The following is a 20,514-nucleotide window of genomic DNA, read 5'->3' as shown; positions in this document are numbered from 1 at the left end:
ATGTGTGATTGTGTCTGTGTGTGTATGCGTATCTGTGTGTGTGTCTGTACGTGTGCCTGTGTATTGACATCATTTGTTTTGCCTACACTACAGATTTCCACAGGAAGGTGGCAAGGACAGGGTGGAAATTGGCGTCAGGGAGGGTGGGTACGTTGGGGACGAGAAATGCAATATCTGCATTTATGTATTTCTGCATTTCGCGTCATTAACTTACAACAACAACTGGCATTTATGTAGCAGCGTTACTTCAGTGCGTCATCCAGCCGGGTTTTGCAGCAGCAAGTCAGATGAGGAGCTTTTGCGAGCAGGTGTCTGTTTGTTGTTTATGTGAACATAGGAATGGACAGAGGCCATTTGGCCCTTTTGAGCCTGTTCCACCATTCAATTTGATCTTGGGTTATGTTATGAGCAGCTACCGTGAGCTACCGTGAGCAGCCAATGAGTTCCCCTCATTGGCTGTCAGCTTAGGCCACAGACTGTCTTGATGGTTCTGAAAAATTGTTGGCTCTCTTGTGTTCTTTCTCCCCAGCACGTGTTCTCCATGGGGTGGCTTTCATGCAGTGATGTTGTCTTCAGATCGGTGTCAGACTGCCACAATTCTCTCAAGCTGTGGCTGCATTTCCAGTTAGCAAAATGATTTTATGCCTGAGCCGGATGAGATTGAGTTTCTCTTTGGTCGGTTTTGTTGAAGCAATTTGTGCTGTTTCCTAGCAGCAGGACTCTGGGACCTGTTGGCAGATATTTATTGTCCTTCACTTTATGATCACCCAGGCACCGAGGGGCAGATGGGAACTGCCGGGGGTGCTGGAAGGGCCTCAGTGATTAAACAGGAGCTGCCTCTCGGGTTCTGTGATGTTCCCGTTTCCTGTGTCATTGCTTCTGTTGCCCCTCACTCCACTATTTGGGGCCCAGGATGGTGGAGATGGCAGGTGAAAGGCAGTGGTCCAGCAGTGGACCTTATGTGGACAATGACGTGGTTGAGAAGGTGCTAATGCTTGGATTGTGAGCATCACCGTGCCATTTGCACCTGTCTCGCTGGTCGTTGGTTACAGCCAGGTTATGTTGCAGATGTTTTATCAGGAACAGAGCTCCATTGGAGTTTGAATTTGGGTGTCGGACACACCCTCCTGCAGACTGGCATCCTTCCAGACTATGGTCATGAACTTCTTGAGGAGGACCAGTCTATCACTCATCAAGGTCCTCTATTGGAGCTTGGCATTCTCAAGCATCCAGGGAGAATTGCAGTTCCTAATGTCAATGAACTGATGGCAATATGAGTCCCAAAGGAAGTCACAAGCCTGTGCCTCTGGAGTATCTGAAGATCCCTGACCTTGTGGTGGAAGGATCCTGGCCCCGTGTAGGGACTCAGTATGTCTTGGAGCCTCTTTGTGTGACACACACGACCCCATGACCTGGGACTTGACTTGTATCCAGAACGTTTGCTGCAGTTCTCTGTCATTTACGTCTCACCATTTACATTAACTTGCCTGAACTCGATGTATGGAAGCACTTCAACTATGAAATACAGGAAGGTTTGTAATCAGGGCCTGATGGCTTAATGGATTGTCGCATCCCAAAACAAAATCGGGCTGCTTCCCATGCTTATGCTCTTCATCTGCTCCCTGGCAACCCCAGATGCAGTGAAAGTGTTCACTTCTCTTTAATAACAAGCCACTTGCCCTACCAATGATAATTCCACCATTGTTACTTGGGCTGGAACTTACAAGAAAATTGACAGTATCATAACAACGCATACTGTTATTAAAGAGAAAATTAGCTGGCAGACATAGGGTGTGAAGAAATGGTGAGGAGTGATATACATTAAGAGAGTGTTGAGTTATAAATCTCCAGAATTTCCAGTTCCATTTACATTCTTCTGTGGTTGTTTTAGACAAACAGTAGCTTCTCTTCCTCCTTTAAGCACTGTCTATATTTGCATATTAAATCAGCCGCAAACACTTTAATTAATGCAAGTGTCTCTCTCGTGATGAGCTGATTGTTAACAATGTGGATCAACGTTGTGTTTCATTAGCTGTTGGGAAACTGCAAGCCAAACGTACCAAATGATCTCCAAAGAAGAAAATACCAACAAGGCTTTTATGCAACACTTACTTTAACACCAAACAGGATCAAAGTAAATTACACATGAACCTACAAGCAAATGATACTACAAATAGAAACTTAAGTGCCACTTAAAATAGACTACACAACAAAGTTATGACTTACACAACCACAAGAATTCACTTAACTACCCTCAGAAATGGCAATATATAGATACACTGCATAGCAGTATTCAGGCAAGGTAACTCTGGTGCTCTATCCAACAAATGCTTTTGTTTTAAAGTTTCGTGCATAAGACCCACTTCCACAAATCACCCCTCCTCTCGGTGGTGTAGCTTTTCAGAGTTCCCGTTCAATTGAACAACCAGTACCACCCCCATTCATAATCTGGCTAAACATCCAGCTTTCTAGATCTTAGATTTAGATTAGATTAGGTTACAGTGTGGAAACAGGCCCTTCGGCCCAACAAGTCCACACCGACCCGCCGAAGCGCAACCCACCCAGACCCATTTCCCTACAATTACCCCTTCACCTAACGCTAAGGGCAGTTTAGCATGGCCAATTCACCTAACCTGCACATTTTTGGATTGTGGGAAGAAACCGGAGCACCCGGAGGAAACCCACGCAGACACGGGGAAAATGTGCAAACTCCACACAGAGAGTCGCCTGAGGCAGGAATTGAACCCGGGTCTCTGGTGCTGTGAGGCTGTAGTGCTAACCACTGTGCCACCGTGCCGCCCATACTAGCTTGCACAGTGTCTTCAAGAGCTCCCATCTCCTTTTCTGTCAAAAGGGAATACTGAGTTGTGATTTATTTCTCCTTTCTTCAATAGTTCTCTGCACATAAGGGAATTCCTATTTCCCTGGGGATACCTGGAGATCACTGCAGGTCAGGCAGTATCCATGGAGAGAAAGCAAGCTAAAGTTTTGAGTCTGGATTACTCCATTACTTTCTCTCCATGGATGCTGTCTGACCCGTTGCAATCTCTGGCATTATTTTGTTTTCAGTATAGTTTCCAGCATCTGCAGTAAATTTACTCCTCGATCTCTGTCAGCTTTGTCTCTGTGTCTGCATCTGTCCACTGATGGCCTTCACTCTGTGTGCAGCTCCTCTGCTTGTAGTTTGCTTTATACCTGAAGTCGTTCTGTTTGTCTGGCCACATAGTTTATGTCCTAACTTCCTTCCATTGGTTCTGCCTCCAGTTCACGGAGCTCACCTGGACCAGTATTTTTGCGTGTCCTCATAGATCACAAATGATTCCTGATACAAACTCCTGGAAGTGAATTTTAAAACATTGAGAAAATTCTTTTGAAACTGTGTTGTTTTTGAGAATATTTGCAATTGTTTTACTGCCCTGCTTTTGGGTCAAATATTCTGACACTTTCCAATAAGACAGTGAACAGCGTTATCAGTGGCATCGCATTGCTTCAAGTTGTGATTTGTTATTGAAAGTATCCAAAGTTTTAGATCTTACGGTTTTGTTTTAGCTAACTCTCTTTTTTGAGTCGTTTTGCCTCTCTTTCTTTCACTTTCTTCATTTGATTTGAGTGTAATTTCCCTTCATTCTTCAACCTTCTCTTCGTTGTGGGTATGTTCCCTGAGCTGGGAAGTTGATTTGCAGACATTTCGTCCCCTGTCTAGGTGACATGTTCAGTGCTTTGGAGCCTCCCGTGAAACGCTGCTGTACTGTGTCTTTGGAAATTTATTTGGTTCCATTCCTGCTGCATCTGGTTGTCGGTTCTGGTAGTTTGTTGCAGAGGCCGGCCTATTGGGTCTCGGTCTAAGTGTTTGTTGATGAAGTCTATGACTGAGTGCCATGCTTTTAGAAATTCTATGGCTGTCATATGTTTAGCTTGACCTATCATCATTATGATGTCCCAGTCGAATTTGTGGTCCTTGTGTGTGTGGCTACTAGGGACAGCTGGCCATGGGATTTAATGGCTAGATGGTGTTCGTGGATGCGGATTGCTAGTTGTGTGCCTGTTTGCCTGGTATAGTGTTTTGTGCAGTCTTTGCATAGAATCCTGTAAATTACCTTAGTCTTGCACACCATGGGTATAGGATCAGATACTTGGAAGACACTTTTGTAATCATTAAGAGACCAGAAATCGAGAACACACACCGGATCATCGACGCCATACTCACAGGGATCAGATTTACGAGAGATGGGGAAACCAACAATCAACTCCCATTCCTGGATGTGATGGTACAAGGAACACAGAATGGTGAATGCAGCACAAAAGTGTGCAGAAAAGCCACACACACACGCACACCGACCAGGTCCTGAATTCTAACAGCAACACCTGAACACACGCAAGAGAAGCTGCATTAGGACCCTGTTCAAAAGGCGTACAACACACTGCAGCACTCCCGGCCTACCAAGGGAAGAAGAGGAACACCTCTGCAGAGTATTCACCAAGGACGGATATCCCCGCAACTTATCCGCAAATGCCTGACAGACATACAACACGACAGGGACATGCCACCACCTAACTCACTAGTCACACTACCTTATATGTAAAAAGTGTCAGAGCCAACAGCTAGATTTCTCTGACCACTCGGATAAACCGATAGCCACACTCAGACAACAACTCACCAGGACAAAAGACCCTCTACCCATGGTGTGCAAGACTAAGGTAATTTACAGGATTCCACGCAAAGACTGCATGAGATACTATACAGGGAAAACAGGCACACAACTAGCAATCCACGAACACCAACTAGCCCCTAAACCCCACGACCAGCTGTCCCTAGTAGAAACACAGAGATTACAAGGACCACAAATTCGACTGGGACAACTCAGCAATCATAGGCCAAGCCAAACAGAGGAGAGCCAGAGAATTTCTAGAAGCATGGCAATCATCCACAGACTCCATCAACAACACATAGACCTAGAACCAATAGGCCAGCCTCAACAAGGAACAACAGGAACTGGTAACCAGATGGAGCAGGAACGGAACCAAATAAATTCCCAAAGACACAGTACAGCAGCGTTTCACAGGAGGCTCCAAAGCACTGAAGGTGTCACCTAGACAGGGGACGAAATGTCTGCAAATCAACTTCCCAGCTCAGCGAACATACCCACAACGACAGCAAACTGCACCCGAGCTAAACATGTTTACACAGCCCTTTGTCCTTCTCTGTTAATATCTTTGAAGTCACTGGGAGGTCTGGCAGCATCTGTGGAGAGAAATCAGAGTGAATGAGGAAAGGTCACCAGACCCGAAACATTAACTCTGATTTCTCTCCACAGATGCTGCCAGACCTCCTGAGCTTTTCCAACAATTTCTGTTTCAGTTGTAAAAGTTACAGTCTGTCTCTCACTACTGACTGAGCCCTTAGATGCCTCTTTGTGTTCACTTTGCCGTTATAAATACCCAATATCACAAAGTCAGGTCACAACAAAGGGTTTTGAACTGAATGGTGCGTAAACATTCTGGAGGAGAAAGTGAGGACTGCAGATGCTGGAGATCAGAGTCTAGAGTGTGTTGCTGGGAAAGCGCAGTAGATCAGGCAGCATCCAGGGACTTCCTGAAGAAGGGCTTATGCCCGAAACGTCGATTCCCGTGTAAACATTCTGACCAACTGTGTCTACTGCAAGTTGCCTCTCTTCCCCCAAGATTTGGTTGTGGTTTAACTGAAGTGCAGAAAGGAAGAATCTCACTTCCTGATAAATTAAATCCACAAAGTTTTTAATCCTCTTTGTTGTGGAGTTGAAAGAAAATCTAAACATTTCTGGGAACTATTGCACCAACTGTTTTCACATTATTGTCAAGCTTGGTGACAGAAGTCACGGTTCCCAAGAAAGAGATTTTTATTTTATTTGTTGGTGTTGCCAACATCTGTTGCCCATGCCCAGTTTTCCTGGGAAGGGCAGTGGACAGCTGTCTTTTTGAACATCTTTGAGGTGTTGGTGCTCCCGCAATGCCCTTGGGGGGAAAATGCTCCAGGATTTTGACCCAGTGTAACTGAGGGAACGGTGATATATTTCCAACTCAGGATGGTGAGTGGCTTGGAGAGGAATTTGCAGGGATGGTGTTCCCATCTGTCTATGCCCTGGTCCTTTTAGATGGCAGTGTTTGTGGGTTTGGAAGGGGCTGTAGTGAATTTCTGCTGGGCATCTTGAGTGATTGAATGTTGATGGCAGATCAAGTGGGCTGCTCTCTCCTGGATTTTGCCAACATGTTAAGTGTTATTGGGACACCACCAAGAAAGATGTGACTCTTTGCATTTCTATTCCTCAGGAAGCAGCAGGTTTGAGTATCTTTAAGGAAGAAATAGACAGATTCTTAGTAAACAAGGGGTGGGGCTGAAATGTTATTGAACGTAGGCGGATTTAAGGTTACGGATATGATCAGCGATGATCTCATTGAACGGCAGAGCAGACTCATGGGGCTGAATGGTCTCTTTGTTTGAATGTTTCTGTCCTGCTGCCACCACCCCCCTCAGAGTTCACATGCACTGTTCATGGGTTCAATATATATTCTTTCTGTTTGCACTGGTGTACTCTCAGGCTGTTGTGTGAGTTTAGCTGATGTGTTTTGTTTGTCTGTCCGGAACTTGACAGGAATTAGTTGCTGTGTATAATACAGGATTCCTTCATCACCAACACTGACTTAACTTCCATGCCTCATTAACTGTAAAAGACTTCATGACATCCTGTCAAAAAATGCCAAGTAGTTTCTTTCATTTTAGGTCAACTGTGATACCTGTGTGGATCTTACGCAAGGTCTGTCCTCTCTGCATTTGCAGGGTTAGCGCTCATAGAGCTGAGAGGGTTGGGAGGGGATCTAACTGAAATCTATAAGATTACAAGGGGCAGGGAGAATAGAAAACAGTGTTCCCTTAGTCAGAGGGTCAATAATGAAGAGACATAATTTTAAGGTGAAGGACAGGAGGTTTAGTGAGGGTTTAGGTAACCTTTCAAAAGTACTTGGATGAACGCTTGAAGTGTTACAACATTCAAGGCTTAGGGCTAAGTGCTGGAAAGTGGGATAGGTTGGTGCAGACCCACGCAGTCATAGAGATTTAAAATGTGGAAACAGGCCCTTCAGCCCAACTTACTCATGCCACCCCAAATTAAACTGATCCCATTTGCCTACATTTAGACCATATCCCTTCATACCTATCCCATTCATGTGTCTGTCCATGTAGCTGACTCGATGGGCTGAAAGGCCTTCCCTGTGCTGTGACAGGAAGCAATCCCAGGTGTGCTGATGCAATCCTGTATCGCGGACAATGAAAGGAGATATCCAGTGACATCTCTCTGTTCCTCTTGTTATTCTCCAGATGACTTCATGCCAGGTTAGCTTTCAGACTTGTCTTTGTCCTCCTACCTATCTCTACCTGGTGTGAGTGTGTCCACATTAAGGAGCAGCACGTTTGGCTGTGTTTCCCATTGTGCCTGGAGTGCCTCAGCTTACTGGGGTGGGCTCGATTGTGAGGGGTCAGGGGGTAGGATGCGGGCCTGTACTTCATGACAGTTTCACAAGGCCTACCAGCACAGCTGCAACATTGACCGATTGTCACAAAGAAAACTCCAACAGCACCTCTAATTTCATAACACCCTTTTGAAAGAGTAAAATATGCCCAAACCCCTTCGCAAGAAAGTTATGTGACAACATTTGACAACCCAGCCAAAAGGTAGAAGAGACAATCGAACGATTGGCCAAAGCTTTTGGAAACGAAAGTTGATTTTCAGGAGCGTCTTAAAGAAAGAGAAGAGATAGAGAGGTAGAGGAGGTTTATTGAGTGAATTCCAGAGCTGAGGGTCTTGGTCAGTGGGAGGACTGGGCACCAAGGGGTAAGGTGAGGAACAGCAGAAATCGTCCAGAGCACAGAGGGCGTTAAGAACGCTTACCTTCATTGCTCAGACCTTTGAGTATAGGAGTTGGGACATTAGGGTGGCACAGTGGCTCAGTGGTTAGTGCTGCTGCCGCATAGATCCAGACACCCAGGTTCGATTCCAGTCTTGGGTGACTGTCTGTGTGGAGTTTGTAAATTGTCTGCGTGGGTTTGCTCCGGTTTCCTCCCATAGTCCAAAGGTGGACAGGCCTCCACAGTCAGGTGGATTGGCCATGTTAGGTGGGCTAGCCATGGGGAATGCAGGGTTGTAGGGGCTGGGATGCTTTTTGGAGGGTCGGTGTGGACTCAATGGGCCAAATGGCCAGATTTTAAAAAGACAATGAGGGGCATTTTTTTTTTTACACAGAGGGTGGTTCGTGTGTTGAATGAACCTCCAAAGGAAGTGATGGATGTGGGTACAATTGAAATATTTAAAAGACATTTGGATGGAGACATGAATAGGAAAAGTTTGGAGGGATATGGGCCAGGAGCAGGCAGATGGGACTAGTTTAGTTTGGGATTATGTTCGGCATGGACTGGTTGGATCGAGGGGTCTGTTTCCATGTTGGATGACTCCATGACAGTGTGACCGGAGAAGGTGTCAAGGATGCACAGGGACATACGAATCAGAAACAACAGGAGAGGGTCACTTGGCCCCTTGAGCCTGTGACAGCAGTCAGAAAAATAATGGCTGATCTGATTGCTTCACATTTCCACCCACCCCGCCGTAACGTTTCACCCTCTTGCTTTTCAAGAATCGCTTTAGCTTTAGCCCCAAAAAGACCCTGCTCCCACTGCGTGAACATCCCCCCTCTGCAGCATCGACAGTTACATGGACTCTGACAAATCTGAGAGCTGGAGAGGAGAGTCAGGGCAGGTGAACCAAATAATATTTTAGGAAATGAAGGCTGCAGTCCAGCAGGTAGGAACAGAAAGAAAATCCAAAGGTTATATCAACATTCAAGGCGAGATGTTACAAAGAGTACAAAACGTCAAAAACTAAAGGCTATGTTTCTGAATCTGTGCAGCATTCCCGATAAAGTAACTGAACTGACTGAGCACATAGAGATGAGAAATAACCATTATGAAGATGTGGACACAGAATGATCTGGACCAGGTCCTGAACACTGAGGAGTGTCTAACACTCTGGGAGAATAGAAAGCTCAGTATAAGTGGAGGGTGTTAATCAAGGATGACCTTGGTTTAAGCAATCAGGATATAGATCCGGTTCGGGTGGAGATGAGGAATAGTATAGGAAATAAATCACTGGTGGGAGTGGTTTCCAGGTCACGAACAGAAAGTACAAGATGAAGAATCACACTTTAGATTACTTACAGTATGGAAACAGGCCCTTCGGCCCAACAAGTCCACACCGACCCTCCGAATAGCAACCCACCCAGACCCGTTCCCCTATATTTACCCCTTCACCGAACGCTACGGGCAATTTAGCATGGCCAATTCACCTGACCTGCACATCTTTGGACTGTGGGAGGAAACCGGAGCATCCGGAGGAAACCCACGCTGACACGGGGAGAATGTGCAAACTCCACAGAGACAGTTGCCTGAGGCGGGAATTGAACCCGAGTCTCTGGCGCTGGGAGGCAGCAGTGCTAACCATTGTGCCACCATGCCGCGCTGTACGTGACTGAGTATTCAGCATAAACAGACAGAGTCATATAGCTGTACAGCATGGACACAGACCCTTCAGTCCAACTCATCCATGCCGACCAGATATCCAAAATAATTCTAGCCCCATTTGCCAGCATTTGGCCCATTCCATACACGCACCACTCTCTGGGTGAAAATGTTGCCCCTTAGGTTCCTTTTAAATCTTTCCCCTCTCACCTTAAACCTATGCCCTCTAGTTTTGGACTCCCCCACCCCAGGAAAAAGACCTTGTCTATCCACCTTATCAATGCCCCTCATGATTTTATAAACCTTTATAAGGTCACCCTTCAAGATCCAACACTCCAGGGGAAATTGTCCCATTCTATTCAGCCTCTCCCTACAACTCAAACCCTCTAACCCTGGCAACATCCTTGTAAATCTTTTCTGAACCCTTTCCAGTTTTACAACACCCAGGAAAACCAGAATTGCACACAATATTCCGAAAGTGGCCTAACCGATGTCCTGTACAGCTGCAACATGACCTCCCAACTCTTATCTCCCCTTCCTAGACCTTTCCATTTCTATCTTGGACATTTACTATAAACTGACCGACTCCCACAGCTACCTAGACTACACCTCCTCCCACCCTGCCCCCTGTAAAAACGCCATCCCATATTCCCAGTTCCTTCGTCTTCGCCGCATCTCCTCCCAGGAGGACCAGTTCCAAAACCGTACAACCCAGATGGCCTCCTTCTTCAAAGACCACAATTTACCCCCAGACGTGGTCGCGATGCCCTCCACCGCATCTCCTCCACTTCCCGCTCCTCCGCCCTTGAACCCCACTGGTCCTCACCTACCACCCCACCAACCTCCATATACAGTGTATCATTCGCCGTCATTTCCGCCACCTCCAAACGGACCCCACCACCAAGGATATATTTCCCTCCCCTCCCCTATCAGCGTTCCGAAATGACCACTCCCTCCGTGACTCCCTCGTCAGGTCCACACCCCCCACCAACCCAACCTCCAATCCCCAATCCCGGCAACTTCCCCTGCAACCGCAAGAAATGCAAAACTTGCGCCCACACCTTCCCCCCTTACTTCCCTCCAAGACCCCAAGGGATACTTCCATATCCACCACAAATTCACATGCACCTCCACACACATCATTTATTGCATCCGCTGCACCCAATGTGGCCTCCTCTGTATTGGAGAGACAGGCCGCCTACTTGCGGAACATTTCAGAGAACACCTCTGGGACACCCGGACAAACCAACCCAACCACCCCCTGGCTCAACACTTCAACTCCCCCTCCCACTCCACCAAGGACATGCAGGTCCTTGGACTCCTCCATCGCCAGACCACAACAACACGACGGTTGGAGGAAGAGCGCCTCATCTTCCACCTAGGAATCTTCCAACCACAAGGGATGAACTCAGATTTCTCCAGTTTCCTCATTTCCCCTCCCCCCACCTTGTCTCAGTCCCAACCCTCGAACTCAGCACCGCCTTCCTAACCTGCAATCTTCTTCCTAACCTCTCCGCCCCCCCCCACCCCACTCCGGCCTATCACCCTCACCTTGACCTCCTTCCACCTATCGCATTTCCAACGCCCCTCCCCCAAGTCCCTCCTCCCTACCTTTTATCTTAGCCTGCTGGACACACTTTCCTCATTCCTGAAGAAGGGCTTATGCCCGAAACGTCGATTCTCCTGTTCCTTGGATGCTGCCTGACCTGCTGTGCTTTTCCAGCAACACATTTTCAGCTCCCAACTCTTATACTCAATGCACTGATCAATAAATGCAAACATACCAAATGCTTTCTTCACTATCCTGTCTACCTATGACTCCACGTTCAAGGAACTTTGAATCTGCACTCTAAGGTCCCCTCCCAGGACCTTATCATTATGTGTATATGTCCTGCCCTGATTTGCCTTTCCAAAATGTAACACCTCATTTTTATCTCAATTAACATTCATCTCTTCGGCCACTCTTCGGCCCATCTGATCAAGGTACCATTGTACTCTAAGGTAATCTTCTTTGCTGTCCACTACGCCTCCAATTTTGGCATCATCAATTGGATGTAGAGATGCTTTTGAGAGAGTTTCTTAGAGTAGTATATTTTGGAACTGACCAGAGAACAGGTTACATTAAACTTGTTGTTGTGTAATTTGACAAGGTTAATAAATTATCTCAGCGTCAAGGTCCCCCTAGGTAATAATGACCATAATGTAGTTAAACTTTACAACCTGTTGGAAAGAGAGAAGTGGATCTAAAACTGGTGCTCTAACCTTAAATAAGGTCAGCTATGATGAGGCTGTGGGAGCTCAGCTCGCTAAAGTGTACTAGGATGCTCAGAGATAGTTTGATGGAAACACAGTGGCTGTTATAGTTGGATATTTCAGAAGATCCTGAGCATGTATACTCTTAGCGAAAAGTTCTAAGGGAAAGACCCACCATCTGTGGCTAACCACAAAAGTTAAGGAAAATGACAGGCTTGAGGTAAAAGGATATAACAGTGCGATGGTGAGTGGCCAATCAGATGAGCAGTCACAATGGAACAAACAGCAGAGAAATACTAAAAGGTTAATCAGGAGGAGGAAATTAAGGTTTGAGAGAATGTTGTTGAGGATGGTAAAAGCATTTAGCAAGAGTATGTACAGGTGTTTATCTATAAGTATTTAGAAAGGAAAAGAGTAAGTAAAGATGAGGATTGGGCCTGGTAGAGAGTGAGAATAGAGAGTTAATAACAGATAATATAGAAATGGTGGATGAAATGAATGATTCTTTTACTTCTGTCTTCACTTTCGAGAACAGAAGAGGATTTCCAGTAAGAACATAAGCAATTGGAGCCAGAGTGGGTGATCTGGCCCATTGATAAGATCATGGCTGATCTCTTGGTAGACTCAGGCCCACTTTCCTGCCCCCTCACCAAAACCCTTAATTCCTTTACTGTTCAAAAATCTACCTTTGCTTTAAAAACCGGTTGCCTCAACTACTTCCCTGGGCAGGGAATTCCAGAGATTCACAACCCTTTGGGTGAGGAAGCTCCTCCTCAGCTCAGTCCGAAACCTGCTCCCCCTAATGTTGAGGCTGTGCCCCCTTGTTCTAGTCTCACCGTCCAGTGGAAATAACCTATGTCTATCTTATCTATTCCCTTTATAATTTTAGATGTTTCTATAAGATCCCTCCCTCATTTTTCAAAATTCCCATGAATATGGGCCCAGTCTATTCAATAAACCAACTCCATCAACTCTGGAATCAATCTGGTGAACCTCCTCTGCATCCCCTCCAGTGCCAGAAACATCCTTTCTCAAGTAAGGAAACCAAAACTGTACGCAGTACCGCAGATAGAAGGGAGAGAGGGACTTTGTCAATTAACAACCACAAGAGAAGCAGTCCAGAGCAAACAACTGTGGACTGACAAGTCGCTGGCTCCTCAGGGGCTAAATCTTAGGGTCTTTAAAAGAAGTGGCTAATTAACACAATAGTAGGTGCATTGGTTTTAATTTTCCAAAATGCGCTAACTTCTGAAAAGGTTCCATCAGACTGGAAAGTAGCCAATATAATCCCTCATTCAAAAAAGTAGACAGAAAGCAGGAAAGTATTGCCTGACTAATTTGATGGATGTCATGGGAAAGGTGCTAAAATTGATCATGAAGGAAAATATAAATGGTAATCGGGAAGAGTCAGCGTGGTTTTGTGGAAGGGAATCACTGTAGCAATTAATTGGAGATCTTTGAAAAAGTAAGATGCTGTGGATAAAGGGTAGCCAGTAGATGTACTATACTTTGATTTTCAGAAGTCACTGACAATGTGCCACACAAAAAAAGATTATTGCGCAGATTACAGACTTATGGTATAGGGGTTAAGATGTTATCTTGAACAGATGATAGGGTTGTGACAATGAACAGAGAGCATATATATCAATGGATCTTTTTCAGATTTGCACAATGTAATGAGTAGGATCCAACTGGTGTCTGTGGTGGAAACTCAGCTTTTCACAACTTCTATCAATGACACGGATGAAGGAAGGAAAGGTATGGGAATTAGTTTTGCAGATGACACACAGATAGGTCAGAAAGTTAATCAGTGGACATAAGAGGGTTGCAGATGGACAATATGGGTTGAGTGAATGGGCAAAAACCAGGCAGATGAGACATAATTCAGGAAAATGTGAAGTTATTCACCTTGTCTGGAATAATTTTTAAAAATCAGTGTTACTTAAATAGAAAATGACTGCTGAGAATTCTGAGGTGCAGGGGGACCATATTGTTCAGGAGTATGAGTTACAAACGTTAGTATGCAAGTTCAGTAAGCGATCTGTAAAGTTGATTAAATGTTATTCTTTGTTACGAGAGGAATTGAACATAAAAGTACGGATGTTATGCCTCAGTCTTACAGAGCATTGGTGGGACCACGTCTCAAATGTCTTGGGCATCTCCGATCTCTTATTGAAGGGACAAGTGGAGACTTTGGAGACAATTCAGAAGAGATTTACTAAGATTGATACCCGGAGTGATGGGTTGTATGATGAAGAAAGATTACACAGGTTGAAAGAGTTACAGTTGGCTTGATTGAAGTGTATAAGATCCTGAATGGCTTTGACAAGGTTAACATGGAGGGAATGTTTTATCTTGTGTGTGAGGCCAGAACTAGGAATCACAGAGAAGTATTTTCTGATTCCCCAGAGCATTGTGTGGCTTTGGAGCTCTCTGCCTCCGAAGGTGGGTTTTTTTTAAGGTGGTGGAACGTGGATTTTTGTTTGGCAAGGGGGTTGAGCACTATCGGGGGTCGATGGGAATGTGAAATGTGAAGGGTAGACAAATCAGCCATGACCTTATTGAATGGCGGAGCAGGCTTGAGGGGCTGAATGGTCTACTCTTGTTTTGAATTTGCATGGTCATATGATGAGGAAGAGAGTTCCAAATTTGTCCAGCCCTATGTGAGAAGAAACATCTCCTTATCTCTGTCTTATACAGTCTGCTTTTGATTTGAAACAGTGATCACTCCCATGCCCAGTTGTAAATTCTCCTGTAAGAGTTAAGACCCTCTCCATATGCACCCTGTCACGGCTCCCTCAGGATTTCTATCATGTGGAGTTTCTCAACATGGCAGCTTCTGCAGTCCCATGGCATAAATTAAGACCATAAAATATAGGAGCTGAATTAGGCCATTCAGTCCATTGAGTTTACTTTGCCATTCAATCATGCCAATATGCCCCATCCTCCTGCCTTTTCCCTGTAACCCTTGAACCCCTTACTAATCAAGAACCTATCCATCTCTGACTTAACTACACTCAATGACTTGGCCTCGACAGCCTTCTGTGGTAATGAGTTCGACAAATTCAACACTCTCTGGCTGAGGAAATCCCTCCTCATCTCCATTCCAAAGGGTCATCCCTTCACTCTGAGGCTGTGCCCTTGTGTCCTAGTCTCTCCTACCCGGAAACATCTTCTCCACCTCCACTCTATCCAGGCCTCTCAGAATTCTCTAAGTTTCAGCCAAAATCCTTCTAAACTCCATCAGGTACAGACCCAAAGTCCTCAACCACTCCTCGTGGTGAGACCTTCATCCCTGGGATCATTCATATAAATTTCCTCCAAGGGCAGCACATCCTTCCTTAGAAATTGGGCGAAAAACTCCAATTACCAGCCAATTCTTAAAGAGAGGAGAAGGTTATTCAGCACGTTCCAGGCAAAGCAGTGCAGTGAATGCTCAGCTCTCATTCTGACAAATACTGGTCCAGGAACTCCAGACTAGGCTGATGTGAGGCATTGCTGGCATTCAGTGCCCTTCCCAAGTTTTCCTTGAGAAGATAACCATCACCTTGAATCGCTGGTTGTGGTTTGACTCAGCTGATTAGGTCGCATGGGGAGTAGTGAGGAGTGAGGCAGCCAATCGAGACCACTCACTCATGTTTACTTCAGTACCTTCTTTCCCTTTAAAGCCTCTACTGTAACTCTGCCGTTGGGGCAGCACGGTGGCTCAGTGGTTAGCACTGCTGCCTCACAGCACCAGGGTCCCAGGGTTCCAGCCTCTGGCGACTGTCTGTGTAGAGTTTGCACATTCTCCCCGTGTCTGCGTGGGTTTCCTCCGGGTGCTCCGGTTTCCTCCCACAGTCCAAAGATGTGCAGGTCAGGTGAATTGGCCGTGCTAAATTGCCCATAGTGTTAGGTGCATCAGTCAGAGGGAAATGGGTCTGGGTGGGTTCCTTTTCGGAGGGTCAGTGTGGACTGTTTGGGCCAAATGGCCTGTTTCCACACTGTAGGGAATCTAATCTAATCTAATCAAAAAAAATGCGCAACGTCTTTGAGATTGTCCTCGCTCTCACTCAGCATCAGCTGCATGGGGAGCAAAACCTTTGTACTCTCACTGCCTTCTAAAGGAGGCACTCCGAGCAGAAACTGAGGACCGCAGATGTTGGAGATTCCGAGTCGAGAGTGTGGTGCTGGAAAAGCACAGCAGGTCAGACAGCATCCGTGGAGCAGGAGAAATGGTGTATCTGGCATAAGCCCTTCATCAGAAATGTGGGGGTGGGGGAAGGGGGCTGGGGGATGGTAGCTGGGAAGGCGATAGGTGGATGCAGGTGGAGAGGTGATGGTGATAAGTTGGAGTGGAGGGTAGAGTGGATAGGTGGGAAGGAAGATGGATAGGTCAAGAGGGCGGTGCTGAGCTGGAGGGTTGAATCTGGGATAAGATGGTGGGAGGGGAGATTTGGAAATGGATGAAGTTGATGGTAATGACGAGAGGTTGAAGGGTCCCAAGTCTGAAGATGAGGCGTTCTTCCTCAGTTGTCAGGTGGGTTTGATTTGGCAGTGGAGGAGGCCCAAGACTTGCATGTGATTGGGGGAGTGGTGGCGTAGGGGAGTTGAAGTGGTTGGCCACAGGGCAGTGGGGTCCCAGAGATGTTCCCTGATGCTCTGCGAGTTGGTGTCCTGTCTCCTCAGTGTAGAGGAGACCACATCGAGAGCAATAGACTCAGTAGATGAGGTGGGTGGATGTGCAAGAAAATCTCTGCCAAATCTGAAAAGATCCTTTGGGGCCTTGGAGAGGTGTGAGGGGAGAGGTGTGGGTGCAGGTTTTACACTTCCTGCGGTGGCAAGGGAAGGTGCTCGGTGTGGCGGGGATGTTGGTGGGGGGGCATGGATCTAACACGAAAGTCACAGAGGGAGTGGTCTCTGCGAAACGCAAATAGGGGTGGGGAGGGAAATATATCCCTAGTGGTGGGGACTGATTGTAGGTGGCGGAAATGAAGCAGGATAATGCACTGTATGCGGATCTCCTGCAAACAGACCCCACCACCAGAGAGATATTTCCCACCCCAATCTGTGACCCTGAAACATCAGCTTCTGCTCTTTGGATGCTGCCTGACCAGTTGTGTGTCTCCAGCACCACCCTTTTTGACTCTGAGAGGAACTCCTAGCAGGCTGACTTACTGTGGGTCACAGAGCTCGCGGCTATAGAACCTTTCAGTTCAACTCCTGGAAGAATACTTGTGCGAGTTTACACAAAAAGTCCTGCCAGGTCTTTTCCTTGACCCCTGGTAAGATATTGGGAAACAGATTCTGTTGGACTTTGAAGATCACGGCAGATGAATTTGACTATGTTGCTACAATAGATTTTGCTTCTGGCATAGAACAAACAAACTGAGCTCTTAATCACAGTGTCTGAGCAGAACTGTTCCTCATTAGTGTGTAGTTGTGTTGAAGAGTGAATGTAGAAGCATTAGGGAGAAATAGTGATTTAGTGCCTTCAGCAGAACCCCCCCCCCCCCCATTGCTCATCTCAGCAGCAAGCAACCCTCCCCTCTTTCATCTAACAGCTGGAATAGCCCAGAGGCTGTGTGTATGTGCCAATGAGGTTAGGGGTGTGCCACACTGTTATACATTTATACAACAGCTCTGTAATTGGATTGAATTTCTCACACGCATAGACTGGTTATTACAAGCAGCGTTAAACATTGATGGCCAGCTGCCAAGGCTGAGGCTATCACAAACCAGAGATGCAAGCTCTCATCCTCCTCTGTGCTCCCAGGAAAGTCGAACTCCTCTCTAACTCTGCTCTTCTTCCCTAGGGGCTTCTTCCACAGACTCGGAGGGCGAGAGGGACATGTTCAAGCCGCATGCTGGAACCATGCCTCAGTAAGTGTGCAAAACGTGTGTGTGTTTGTGTGTGTGTGTATGTATGTGTGTGAGTGTGTGTGTGTGTCCAATGTAAAGTGTGCATTAGTTTAACAGCAAGTGAAGATCCGATTGGAGTTGGGTATCTATCAAAAGCTTCAGGCACCAATGCGCAATCCAATGGTCGATTTTACAACATGTAGACTCTGTGTGTCGTTGCATCTTGTGGTATTGTGCCACTTAGTGTTGACAGAGGGTGCCAGGTACTGACTTGCGAGGGAATAAAGGTGTTGGAGGCAGTGTACGTTCACCATGTTGTAACTTAGCTCTTGAGCTGACTTACAAAGCAATTGATCCTTTGACAGCTTATATTTGTCGCATCTTGAAATAATACTGACGCGCTTCTCAACTGCGTTGAATTTAATATGTCGATAGAATGCTAGTCCAATGTCCTTTCTGTCTTTATTCATTCACGGGATGTGGGGATTGCTGGTAAGGTCAGTATTTGTTGCCCATCCCTAATTGTTCTTGAGCTAAGCGCCTTGCTAGGGCCATATCAGAGAGCATTAAGAGTGAACTGCATTGCTGTGGGTCTGTTAGATTCATAGCATCATTCCTGAAACTTGTTTTCGAGTTTGGGCTTTATTGACTGAACTTAAATTTCCCCAGTTGCTGCTGGGTTTGAACCAGTGATAATAACTCATTATTCTGATTACTAGTCCAATAACATTAAGGCTACGTCACAACGTGCCCTTACAGAGCTCCTGTACACACCGTGCCTGTGTTTGGTGGTGTCTCCTGCAGGTGGCCAGTGGGATTAAGGGTGGAGACCAGACAATCCCTGAGAAACATCATGTTGTTATTGCCTGTGTCTCCCCGCTTCGGACAGGCTTGGAATAAGCCATCGAATACTGGTCTTGCCAATGCCACACACTTCCCATGAAGTTAGTTCTAAAAATTAATTTTCGCAAATTTTCTGAATAAAAGGAACCCTCAATTGGTCAGATTGAGTTGTTGATGGCCACGAAAGGTGTGAATGAGAAGGGTTGGTGTTGGAAGTTATATCACTAGCAAAATAGCATGCCGAGAGATGCCCAGCATTGAATGTCAAGGGAGGTTCAGTAGGCTGAATGGCCTACCTGTCGTTCTGTTTCCTATTTCCTGAACATCCACAGGTTTGCACATTGGTTTCAACAGCTGAGGGAGGGCATTTTACAACATCCAAATTTTTTTTGTGTTGTGTAACGTAGAATCACCTATCCCAGAGCTTGGACAGGGAGCACCAGTGATAGAGGGCTTTAGTTCATGTAGAGACTCAAGAAGGTGCAACTGTTCCCCTTCAAGCAGATCTTTAATGAGATCTTCAAAATCCATGGCTATTCAAATAGGATAGAGTTAGGGGACTAGACATGTGTAATAATATCGCTGAGTGGGTTGATTGGAAAATATCTAGACAGTGAGAAAATATTCCCTGACTGAATATTTTCTCACTGACAGGTGTCGGTAACCGCAGGGGACACCCAATTTAAGTTAATTGGCAACAGAACAATCAAGTTGAAGAGAATGTTTTTGATTTTTGAGGTTATGATTGGGAACATGCTGCCTGAAAGTGCAATGAAAACAAATTCACTAATAACTCCTAAAGGAAACTGGATTAAAAGACAGTGGGGAAAAGAGCTTAGGGTGTGGAACTAATAGGATGGGTCTTTTAAAGAGGCATCGTGGCACAGACAGAATGGGCCAAATGGCCTTCTTTGGTGCTATTCTATGAAGAGATCTTTGTATTATCTGCTTAGCTGTGTATAACTTGCAATGCACTGCAATTGGAATGAATTAGAAGGATTGAATTGTTACACCTTCATTATTGTTGCATCCCAATGTCACGCAACACAGAGAGCCTCGTGTTCTGCAGTACGGCTCCCTATTCCATGCCAGCTCACCGCGCATTTTATTTATGGATGTCATCACGCCAAGTTGTTCCCCGGTCCGTTAGGTTTTTAACAACCAGCTACAGAATTTATCAATGAGCCACCAACTTCAGTTAAAAGTTACCAACTGCTGCACGCACTTCCTGGTGTGAAATGGAAACCTGTGGCTGATTTCTGTGGAGCCAGGGAGGGAATGTGTTGCTGGCTGCTCTCTTGGCACCCTTGGGGCGGTGCTTAAAAATGTGTTGCTGGAAAAGCGCAGCAGGTCAGGCAGCATCCAAGGAGCAGGAGAATCGACGTTTCGGGCATAAGCCCTTCTTCAGAAATGCCCGAAACGTCGATTCTCCTTCTCCTTTGATGCTGCCTGACCTGCTGCGCTTTTCCAGCAACACATTTTTAAGCTCTGGTCTCCAACATCTGCAGTCCTCACTTTCCACCATTGGGGTGGAACACAGCTGGGCTGCAAACTTAGCGAACAGGAGAGGAATGAGGTCGTATTTATCCCAGTGCTTTTAAATTAAATGAGTATCACTACCAGTGAAGAGCAGAGCTAGTTTTTACCTCATTCAAGATTGCGCCATCCTGCAAACCATTCTCTAACTTTCCTACAACAAACACTTTCACCCATATAGCACCTTTCACATAGTAATACATTCTGAGTCACTGTCCCAAATTGTAATGATCTATATTGATTCTATCATAAAGGATGGGATTGAATAGCACCTGAAAAGGAGATGAAAGGGCGGCATGGTGGCTCAGTGGTTAGCACCGCTGCCTCACAGCGCCAGGGACCCAGGTTCAATTCCAGCCTTGAGTGACTGTCTGTGTGGAGTTTGCACATTCTCAACACCTGTGTCTGCGTGGGTTTTCTCCGGGTGCTCCGGTTTCCTCCCACAGTCCGAACGTGTGCCGGTCAGGTAAATTGGCCATGCTAAATTTGCCTGTAGCGTC

General features: G+C 46.0%; 1 protein-coding gene across 3 annotated transcripts in view; it reads left to right on the top strand.

The window, feature by feature from the left end:
• Nucleotides 1-20,514, top strand: part of palld (palladin, cytoskeletal associated protein) — a 570,384-nt gene that overhangs the window by 301,719 nt on the left and 248,151 nt on the right. For all 3 annotated transcript variants that reach the window (XM_087974116.1, XM_087974108.1, XM_087974125.1), the window contains one exon: nucleotides 17,590-17,656. In XM_087974116.1, coding sequence (XP_087830242.1) covers nucleotides 17,590-17,656 — 67 coding nt within the window. The remainder of the gene's footprint in view (nucleotides 1-17,589; nucleotides 17,657-20,514) is intronic.

The sequence above is a fragment of the Chiloscyllium plagiosum genome, unplaced genomic scaffold (assembly GCF_037043375.1).
Source record: "Chiloscyllium plagiosum isolate Xiang-an unplaced genomic scaffold, Cpla_swu_hap1 HiC_scaffold_2, whole genome shotgun sequence".
Taxonomy (NCBI): domain Eukaryota; kingdom Metazoa; phylum Chordata; class Chondrichthyes; order Orectolobiformes; family Hemiscylliidae; genus Chiloscyllium; species Chiloscyllium plagiosum.
Note: the sequence above shows the minus strand (reverse complement) of the source record. Positions and strands in the feature narration are given on the sequence as shown.